At 57.6% G+C, this 10,477-nt stretch overlaps 2 protein-coding genes across 3 annotated transcripts in view; both read right to left on the reverse strand.

The window, feature by feature from the left end:
* Positions 1–2,333, reverse strand: part of palmdb (palmdelphin b) — a 12,670-nt gene extending 10,337 nt beyond the window's left edge. The window contains exons 1-2 of the mRNA XM_052054261.1: positions 1,692–2,333; positions 418–487 (exon numbers count right to left, since the gene is read on the reverse strand). Of these exons, the coding sequence (XP_051910221.1) occupies positions 418–462 (45 nt within the window). The 5' untranslated portion in view covers positions 463–487; positions 1,692–2,333. The remainder of the gene's footprint in view (positions 1–417; positions 488–1,691) is intronic.
* Positions 2,334–2,648: 315 nt separating this feature from the next.
* On the reverse strand, positions 2,649–9,007 carry LOC127593058 (phospholipid phosphatase-related protein type 4). 2 transcript variants are annotated; one of them, XM_052054263.1, is made up of 7 exons: positions 8,658–9,007; positions 7,624–7,809; positions 7,379–7,508; positions 7,092–7,245; positions 6,814–6,871; positions 6,264–6,437; positions 2,649–4,990 (listed from the first exon to the last, which is right to left on the reverse strand). In XM_052054263.1, exons 1-7 carry the CDS (start codon positions 8,727–8,729, stop codon positions 3,593–3,595), a joined length of 2,172 nt encoding a protein of 723 aa, XP_051910223.1. In that variant the 5' UTR covers positions 8,730–9,007; the 3' UTR covers positions 2,649–3,592. The 2 variants fall into 2 exon arrangements, with proteins under 2 accessions (XP_051910223.1, XP_051910222.1); XM_052054262.1 differs by having other exon boundaries at positions 7,092–7,287; positions 8,658–9,006.
* Between the last annotated feature and the right edge of the window lie 1,470 nt (positions 9,008–10,477).

Here is a 10,477-nt window from a genome sequence, read left to right on the forward strand (position 1 = left end):
CGTCGGCGGTCACAGCCCCCGGCGCTTTCTTTTTTTGGGGGGGTTCGTTTAGGTCAACGTGGCGTTTGACACGACGATCCATCGGGAAACAAAGACGAGCAGGCCGTTCGGCCGCGCCGGTCCGGAATCTTTCTTTCCGCTCGGCAACGAGCAGTTGCAATGGGACGCACGTTTGGCGGCCAACGGCCATATGGTACGAACCGGGACAGAGAAAGCTCCGAGCGGCGCTCGACCCGCGCAGATCCGCACGATGACGCTGGCCTTAAACAGCCGCGCCACGTCAGGCTTTTCTCTTCCTTGCGACGAGCAAAACGGGCGGGGAGCCAAACCTTGCGAGGGAGCCGACATCGCGGCGCGCGCCGGACGAGCGAATACGGAGCAAAAGAGAAGGGCGTCCCGTCCCGAGGAGGCACTTACCGTGATGGCCTGGAGGCGTTCCTTCAGAAGCTCTTTTTCCTCCATGACGGCTTCGGCGACGGCAACTTATCTGGAAGACAATTTCAAGAGGTTGTGTGTCCTTCGAACCGCTCGGCCGTCATTTTGGCCGGCTCCTCGGACCCGAGGCGCCTTCATGGCGTTGTTTTCTTGGAATTGATCATTCTTTTGTTCGCAAACATTGTCCACCTGTGGAGACGGACGCCACGTGGAAAGCCCACGAAGAACGAAAGCAAAGCGGAGTTGTTGTTGCCGGTCAAGGTCACGCCGCCGTTTGCTCGTCCACCTGTTGGCACCGCCGCAGTTTGATCCGACAGGCTAAAAATACGAAAGCCCCGCGCCCGGCGACGGGAGAGAATGTCAGCCGAGCGGCTGACAACAGCGGGCAAGGAAATCAAACCAGAAGAGGTCCGCCCGACGAGAGTCGGACCCGCCGATGAACGCGACGCGCTTCTCCTTTTGGCATCTGCCGAAGAAAGTCGGAGCGGAGCTTTGGTATTTTTAACTGCGGCTGACCCGTGGGTGATCTTCGGGAGGTGACGCGGCCCCGACAGCCAGCCGTCCGTCTGCCCGCCTCGCCGCTCGCCGGAGGTCCTCCTGGTCGGTAATCTCTGCCGCGCCCTCCTTAATCTGATCTGCCGTGGATTAACCTCTCACACGTTGAGAGCGACGGCGCAGGTCTCCGGCGACACGTTTTTCCCCGAGGCGGCCTCGCGCCCGCGCTGAAAGAGCAGGCGGGAAAGGAGCCCGAAGGGGTGGATTTCTCCCGGCCCTTCCGGTAACGGCGCGACGCATCCCCGACCGACGCCGAGCGGACGCGACTTTCTCCTTTGCGGCTGCGGGAACGACGCGGACCGAGGTCCAGCTGAATTCTTTGGCCAAAAGGGGGAGTGCGCCGACGTCATCGCTCCATTGCCCTCGCTTGACCCACGAAGCGTATCGGTTACATCTCGCGGCGGCGGAGGCTCGTCCTTTGAACAGAAGAGGAGTTGATGCGGCGAAGCGGGATAGCGAAGGCACGCGGGGTCAAGCCGTTCCAAAAAAGAGACGCTCGCCGGTGGCGGCGCCTTCGCGTTGACGGGAGGCCGCGACGGAAGGCGCCCACGCCAAAAGAAAGCGGGACGCCGAGATGCCGCCGACCGGGACTTGCGCCGACGACGGCCTCGGACCACATCGGGCCCGAATCCGTCTGCCGGGTCCGCGGGGACTCAAATGCGGCGTTTCACGAGCGCTGACTTACTCGGAGGTCCACTCACCCTGTGGCTTGCGCGTCCTCGGGCCGCCTTTTCAAGAAGTCACTCGGAGCGTTTCCAACATCGAGGCAGTTGTCGGGGATTGTGTGGGCTGAGAGGAGCAGGCGGAGAAGCGAGGCAAGCCCGACGCCCTCCCTTCCTCAGCTCCCTCCCTCTGCTTCCCTCTCTCTCCCTCTCCCTCGCAATAGCGGATATTCCGCAAATGGGCTGCCCGAAGCCAAGCCAAAGGCTATCCAGACCAGAATCTTCCGACTTGCGCCTTTTGCTTGACGAGCGGGAAGTCGATGCGTTGCGCCTGCCGTTTTACAAGCGGCGTACTATTTTCCAGCCGGACGTGGACCTGCTTCTGTTACCATAGCAACAACGCCCACTCCAATCCGAATGGAGGAGGAAGCGGCTCCAAAGTCGAGATGTCGTTTGCGATGGCGCGATCTACCTTCGTATGCCGGAACGATCGGAAAACATCCGGCGTCTCGTGCCTTTGACCGTTTCCGGCAATCAAATGGCTGCCGACTAGCGTGCGCACATCTGAACATTTCTCCGTGTCAAAACGGGAACGGGCGTGGTTTTTCTGCATTTGGGCAGTGCGCGGGAATGCCGCCCAGGGCGCGAGGGCATTTTAGCACCGTCGAGGGCGAACAACGCGTCCCGTGGCGTCCGCGTGACATTTTGGCCCGAGCGAAGGCCAGCCCAAAAAGGACGCGGGGGCGCGCCGGCCATTTTGTCAGCAGACTTTAATCGTTTCGACAACGCACAATTCTTCGGCGACCCCAATGGGCGTGCTCGGTTGGATTGCTCGGATCCATCTCCTTCTACATTTGGTGTCGTCAAAACAGGCAATATACTGTACATGTGTGATTACAACCACGGATAACAAACGTGAGATTATTATCAAAGATCTTTTCTCCACTTCACAGCCTGTTGTTTTTTTTTTGTTTTTGCCCCCCACTCGCACCCCCCCCCCGCCCCCTCCCTCCCAATAGTGCATAGAATTCATACAGCGGTCAAATCACAGTGTCCGAAACCCCACATTTACGACACAACCGACGGCAAGACAAGACGAGTCATGCAGAGTTTCCCGCCACTGGATGGACACGGAATAGCGAGCGCCTTCCCTTCGGCGGCTAGCAGTTGTCAACCGTCGCCATTGCCCGATCGAACGGAATGGGAGAAGCTCGCTTTCGCTCCGGGGCCAGGGCGGCGAGACGTTCGCAGACGAGAATAGGACGACATCCCGGAGGGCGGGAAAGCGCTCACCCAAAATCCCAGAGTGGCACGAGGAAATGAAGAAAGCGCGAAAGAAAATGCCGCAACGGCGCCTGTAAATGACAGATCCAAAAATGGTGGCTACAAAGGACGCGGTGACGAGTCCCGGCGACGGGTCAAAGGTTGTGCTTCAGTTCACGTGGGGAACAAGCGCATGCGACGTCAATCGTTGGACGAGGGCTATCGACGTTCATAACGGCGGCGTAGGTGCGGCGGCGTCGGCCGCTTGAAACACCTCCGAGGCGCGTCTCCGCAAAGCGCTCGACGCGGCCCCCGTGTTTGCCACTCGGTCGGCGAAGGGAGCGGGAAGAGAAGAAGAGGAAGACCACGTGCCGGACTCGGACAAAATGGTCGGCTGGCTGCTCCGCGTCCTCACCATGTTTTCATCTCTTTTGCCGGAAGCGGGACACGCTCAAGAAATGCGCGTAGAAGAGTCCGTCCGAGTCCGCCGTCTCGCGGTTACCTCGCTCCGTGTCGGCAGACCGGGCAGCCGGCAGCCTGCCGGCAGGGGTTTTGGGGCAAGACGGGGAAATGAAGCCGGGTTGATGAAATGGGAAGCGAGGGCCCGAGTGCGAAAGCCCCCCCGAAAATCAAGCTGGCCGCCTCGGGCCCACATCGCGGTCACTCCACTCGCCGTGTTATTGCGGATGGGGTCCGGGCACGCCCTTGTAGAAAACATTTCGGGTGCTCTCTGGGCTGTTTCCTCTCTCCGGAATCAGGATGACGCTGCCTTTTGGCCGCAGCGCGGATTCCCGACCGGAGGCGAACGAGGGCGTTTCCGATCCCGCGTCTCCGCCGCCGGCATCCCCCGGAGTCACCCTGATGGTGGAGAGGCTCTGATGATGGAGCTTCCGTTCCGGTCGGCCGGGGTGAGGAGCGGGCGCGTTGCCGTCGAGCGAGCCTTCTCGCGGGGAGTCGGAGCTCTCCGAGTCCCTGCCAGGTTCGCCCGGATCAAAGGATTGCCTCAATGTCCCGCTGGCGGCGCCGCCGCGATCCAGAGATTGCCAGCGCCACGATCCGCTTCCGTCGGTGGATGGGGCTCGGATGACCGGTTTGTTGTTTTCGGGGTGCGCCTCGATTCTGACGATGGCTCCGGCGCCGCCGCCGGGCTCCTTGTCGCGCGCCGAGCCCTGGGAAGCGCTTTCGTCCAGGCTTCTGGAGTGGGCCTGCAGGAGCCCCTGCTGCTTGGACGCGGCCATCGCTTGCAGCATTCGCGGCTGGCTTTTCTTCCCGTGGCCGTCGGGCCCGCAAGCGGCCGTCTTCTCGGCCAGCCTCTGCCAGTGAGTCTGCGCCGGGCCGTCGGCCGGAGAAAGCCCGTCGCTCCCCCCCGCCGCCGCCGCCGCTTTCGGGGAAGCACTGCGCTCGTTTTCCTGCGATTCCTCCGGAATGTGGACCAGCTGGGAGGAGCCGGGTCGGGATTGCATCAACATCCTTGCTCCTCCGGCGATGCCGCTGCAGTTTCCGGGCAAGGTGGCGCCGGCGCCGGCGGCCAGTTTGGACAGGTAGGCGTGAGCTTCGAAGGCGGGGTCCGGCGACGCCTCGCGATGACGGGGGTGCCCGGCGGGCTGGCCGGCGCTCTCTCCCGGGGGCGGGGGCTGGAGAGGGCACTTGTGGTTGTTTTGACTTTTCCACTGCGACAAAAGCTGCTTGGACCGGCCCGAGTCCCGCTGAAGGGTGGCGGCATGACGCCTGGCCGCCTCCTCGTAGGCGGCAATGGCCTGCGGCGTGTGGACGCGGGGGAGGGTGTGGCTAAAGGTCACCGGGCCGCGGGCCGAGATCCCGTCCGCGTCTCCGCCCGAGCGCTCGGGGCCGTCGTCGGCCCGCCGCTGCAGGAGGGCGCGACGCAGAGGACCTTCCGACGGGGCGCCGGCGACGCCGGGCTCCCCCAACGCGCCGGCTTTCATTTGCAGCTGATGAAGGACTGCCTCCTGGCTGATGTGCGTCAAGGAGCAGGTGGGGCAGTGGGGTTGGGTCGGGAGCCCGCCGCCGCCGCTCATCTCTTCGGCTGGGAGGAAATTTCCAACTGCATACAGGCCCTGGTCACACACACCAAAACACGCCGCGGATGAATAGCACAGTCGTTGACGGCGGGCGCCCCACAACGCACCTTCATTTCCAAACTCTTTGCGGACAGCTTGAGGTTCGCCTCGACAAGGATGTTTCGCACTCTGTGCTAGACGGCGATCGGCCGCTTTGTCGCCATCGCAATTTGAATGGATGAAAAGCTTTTTTTTTTCCCTGCCTGCTTTCATCTCTTTCCAATCGGCCACTTGCAAAGAGAAACTCAGAAAAGCCGAACCGCAAAGACTTTCATCACGAGAGTGGCCGCACAAAACGTCCACACCGTTCATGCATAAAATCATTTGTCGAGTAGCCTGAAGATCCCCCCCCCCCCCCCCCCCCCTCCACGCCCTTGCGCAAAAGTTTGAAGGCGGCAACAGAGGGCACTCTTGAGCGCAAGCCGTGGCAAAATGATTTCAAAGGCCGCCTCCGGATGGAGTTTGGCTCGTCCTTGCGTTTGTTGGCCGGAAGGAGGCGACTTGCCGTTTGAGCGCGTCTTTACGGCTTCCGACGAAGGGAAATCAAGGAGGAGACTCTGTGCTTGGTGGTTGCGCCTTCTCGGCAGCATGGGTATACCAGCACTGTTTTTGACTGGGAGGAATGTCGGCGCCATTTGACTGTCGTTGCTGGACAGTCCCAGGGCGCTTGTGTCTTGCGGCTGTAATGGGCAGCATTTGTCACAGCCCCGCTTTGTTCAGCGGAGAGATCGGTGCTGTTGAACGGTCTGCGGCTGGATGGATGCAAGTCTTGAGGAGCCGACAATGAGAAGAAAGGAGCGGTAGCGGGGAGCGCCGATGCAGATTTGGAGCTGGGAGTCGCGGCTTGGAGTTTGAAGCGGATTACGTGGGACAGTAGAAGTGAACGAATCTCTTTTCGTCAATGGACGCTACAGCTTCGTGTTTGCTTTCAAAACTTAGCTTGTAGCAGACGTGTGCACATTTTCAGCATGACGTCTCTGATCCACTGGTGAAAGGACACTTTGATCCTCTCCTCTTTCATCTATAACTGCTTCAGACAGACAACAAAGTGGATGCAGAAAATTGGTGAAGATTGCACAACTGTCTGTGTCCTATGTGTTGTGTTGTGTTATTTTTGTTATTTTGACTTCAAAATGGCGCCGCGAGAGTGGCTGCCTTTCCAGCAGCTCCTATATTTTGTTCCTTTCATAAATTTGCTGCTGTGAATTAGGAATTTCTCCATTGCGAGACTAATAAAGCTTTTCTTATCTTATCTTATCTTAAATCTTACCAGGTAGACGGCAATGGCTGCGCCCAGCAGGAACCCCAGATAGACGTCCACGGCGTGGTTCTTGTACTGGATGATGCGAGTCAGACCGCAAACGATGGCGCCGATGATGAAGGAGAAGACCAGCAGGGGCTTGAGCAGTTTGGACGAGTCCGTCAGCGTGCTGTTGAAGTACATCTGTTGGCACGGCAATGACCTTGAGAAAGGCGCCGGATGGGACCAGCGGCGACAAAACGATGGGATCGGCTCGCGGAGGGACCTCGGAGGAGGACTTTTCTCCTCTCCTCCTCATCTTTTGGAGTATCGTACCAAATGGTGACGAAACATCACGGGGGACGCGCAAAACAACAAAGTCAAATCCAGACACCCCAACGCGCACACACACACACACACACATTGAATTGAAAAAAATCCGTCTCTCTCTTTTTTTTTCCTTCCTTGAAGCCAGCTCCAAACATGCACCGTGTTTCCCCAGCCCACAGCAACGGAAAGCAAAAGGCTGAATTTAGCGGGGAGGAAACATTTCAAATGGGCCGCGCGGGCACAAACTCACCGAAACGTACACGGCCGCAAAGGATGCCAGAGTCGCGTGTTGGGACGGGAAGGACTTCCTGCAACGCAGAGAAAGATGGTGCCGTCACAGCACTACGGGAAGCTCTTTCACGACCTCGCCGAAGCTCCGGCCGGCGACGGTCGCTTCGGGGCGGAGAGCGCGTGAGCCCGCCGTTTGTCGGAATTCAACGGACGGAAACGGCCACGGAGGTCGCGAGGAAGCGGACGGCGGGCTAAAAGTCTCCAGCGCTCTCCCCCGATACGAGAGTGGCGGCTGACCTGCCCCGGTTAATAGCGGCGGCGTCCACCCCGGAGCAGATCTCCTCCACGACGTAAGGGTTCCGCTCGCAGCCGATGCTCAGAGCGGTGTAGTTGGGCTTGCACACCGTGAGGAAGTAGGGCGCCGGGTAGCCCGTCATCAGCTGAAGGAGGTCTGTGATGAGGGCAGTGGCACAAAGACCAAAGGCGTGAACGCCTGAGGAAAACGCAAAGCAAGCGTCAACGTCGCTCCTCGGCCCAAAGCGAACGCGGGCGCGCGACCGCAGCCGCCGGCGAGTCCGCCGTACCCACAAAACGGACAGCGCGACGGACGAAGGAGTTGAAGCGGCAGCCGGCCGCGTCGAGGTCGGCCTCGCCCCCGCCGCGGCTCCTTCTTCGAGACGGACAACAGAACAGGACAGCCTCTCCGATCATCATCTGCGAACGCACGCGGTCAAGGGGAGGTTAACGATCCGGATGCGTCGCCCAAAAGGCCCTTTGAGCCGCGGTCGACCGCCGGAGCGCGCTGAAGCGCGCTACCGACGGCTCCTACCGTGACGGCGGGCCCCGCGAAGGCCAGGCTGAGCAGCATCGGCAGGGGGACGACCTCGTGATCGGGGTCGACGTAAGGGAGGCTCAGGCTGCGGTCGTGACAGCTGAAGCCGGACTTGACCGGCTTGAACAAATCCGTCCACTCCAGGAAGTACAAGCTGACCATGGACGACACCAGGATGGGCAGCTGCAGTGGAGCACAGCACAGCGACATGGGAGACCTCGGGCGGGAGGCAAACGCCAAGAGAAGAAAACCACAAATCCCTCCCCCCCCCGTCCGCCACCCGCCAGGCTACGCTCGGTACCAGATCGATTCAGTGAAATAGAACAGAAAGCGGGCGAACGCGGTCACATCCGTTGGAGGCAAATCTGGAATGGACGGCGGCAGTTTGATGGCGGCGCCCAGTGATGAATTAGAGCGTGGCGAAATGGCCAAGCTGGGAAAGATACCAGGCGCTTCAGGCGGCCACCGCAAGCTGCAGCAAATCGCGACGGGAGCGCCTCCTCCCAAAGGTGGATTTCCACTCTCGTCAAAGCCTCCGGCACGGTCTCGAACGCGAGCGGCTCGCCATTGCGCTCGGAGGGAGGGCCGCTCCTGACCTATTGCTGCATCCCCGCCAACATTTTAGCACTTGACTCGCATCTTCGCAACCAAGAATAGCAAGAGAACGGATCACTCCATCGTCCAGTTCAATGCGTTTGGGTCGAACGAGGCCAAAACGCTTTCTTTCCCGCATCTCCTTTCCGACTGGCGGGAACAGCAAATATTCCCCGTTCCACGCTCTCGTATTTTGCCGGTGCGCGGCCGTTGAGGCTTTGGCTTCGTTTTCGTTGCTGCAATTACCCCCCCACACCAAAAAAAAATAAAATAAAATAAAAAAACGTGTTGACTTCCTTTCGATTTGAGGTCTCTCTCCCCATTGGGCCGCGACCGCGCTTGAAAGCTTGACGTTTTGGCGTGACCTACATAATCCAAACGACTCGCGGCACACGCTTTTCACCGTCGACGCTTTGTACAAACGACGAGAGACCCACCTCGACGAAATAAAAACAGGGGAGCAGGCTGACGCTGTCCTTGCTCGGACTTGCTTTTTCCCTCGCAGACATGGCCGGACCGCCAGACGTCGACGCCGACGCCGACCCGAGATGATGTGCGGACGGCTCCGCTCGCCGATCAGCAGCAGCGCTCCATGTCGTCGTTTCGACGCGGAAGCTCAGAGCGGACGATCCGGACTATGCCAAAAAACAAAAACAAAACAAAAAAACAAACAAACCCCAAAAAGCGCCACCAACACCACTTTTTTGCCTCACTTCCTTTTTTTATAGGTTCCGAGCATGTTATGCGCGAGGAGGCAGGTACAGCAGCGCGGACGTAGTGACAGGCGAGCGGGGGGGGGGGACGCGCATGCGCACTTGCTTTTCTTTTGACGCGCTACAATTTGTGCCGCGGAGATTATTCGAAGCATTTTGAAGGCCCTTTCAAAATGTCTGACATCAGTTTATCGGACAATTTTGGGAAAACTTTTTTTTCCTTTTTAAATTCGATTTATAGAACGTGCACAATCTGCATTTCCCCATGCTTTGACATTTAGAGCCATGAAGTTTTCGGGAAAAATACAAATCCATCCGTTTCCGAACCCAACCCTATTACTAAATAGATGAATAGATCACGAATGATATTACTGTTATACTGTTGCTGTTCTTATCATTATTGTGAAAAGCTGATGTGCTAGGGAAAAAATGAGCGTGCGCGCGCACGAAGTTCACTTGCATCAACGATGAAAACATTGGGCAGAAATTTGCTGAGCGGTGTCGTTTTACGAGTTTGAACGCATCGCATTGGACGTGTTTGAGCGCACAGACCTTCCTTCGGCCGGCTCGAGAGGAAAAGCACAAGGCTACGAGCCGCTTCATGATGCTCATCATCACACGTTCTCCAGCAGAATTTATTGCATAACTGTCAACTTTTCGGAGCGTCAACCTGTATAAACTACCCAAAAATCCTTATAAAGAGCAAAAAATCTTTATAACATACCAAAGCATTTTATATGTCAAAATAACGGCAGAAAAAAAGCACGAAATTTTCATTCATATTTATTGTAGATCTCCATAATACAATGTCTGCTTCATGCCTAATCATCATTCTACTTAGTGGCATGACTTAAGTTACCGTAAATAAAAGAATTCCAGTAGACTAGCACCATGCTGGGCAAAAGCAAACGGAACTACCTGTTAGGGGGAAAAAACGGACATTTTCAGAATCCGTATGATTTGTGCGACGCGGCCACATACGTAAGATTCACCACAAAATACGTATGAACTATGGCTAAACCGTATGAGTTGACACTCAGGTATGTAAATGTTGGGATTTTGAGTGTGTGTGTGTGGGGGGGGGGGGCGAGGGCTGGGGGGGGGGGGGTCATGACTGACACGCACGCAAGCACAAGCACACCAAGGTTTCGTTGTTTTTACTTTACAAAGGCAAAAGGAAAGTTGGAATCCTTTGAATCGGCACCGCAGCACAACTCCTCGTTTCCTTCAGCCAATCGAGTGTCACGGTGCTGTGTCAGTCTGGCCAGCAGGTGGCATTAGCGGACTTCTGTGCACACCTGCTGACAATCTATGATTAGTCTCACTCTGTATTTAAGGAGCCCTCTGCTATGCACATTGTTGAGGAATGGGAGCTGTCAATTTGCTCTTGGCCCTTCCCTGGTTACAGATTCTTTTATCTCTCTATAAGGTGGAAGAAGACCCAACACCGCATAGTCTTTTCTTCAGTTTATCGCAACGCAAAACGAATCGATTCGGGCTCCTGTGAGTCTCAGATTTCATCAGGAAGCCCCGAGCAACTACAG

This window comes from Hippocampus zosterae, chromosome 20, assembly GCF_025434085.1.
Source record: "Hippocampus zosterae strain Florida chromosome 20, ASM2543408v3, whole genome shotgun sequence".
Classification (NCBI taxonomy): domain Eukaryota; kingdom Metazoa; phylum Chordata; class Actinopteri; order Syngnathiformes; family Syngnathidae; genus Hippocampus; species Hippocampus zosterae.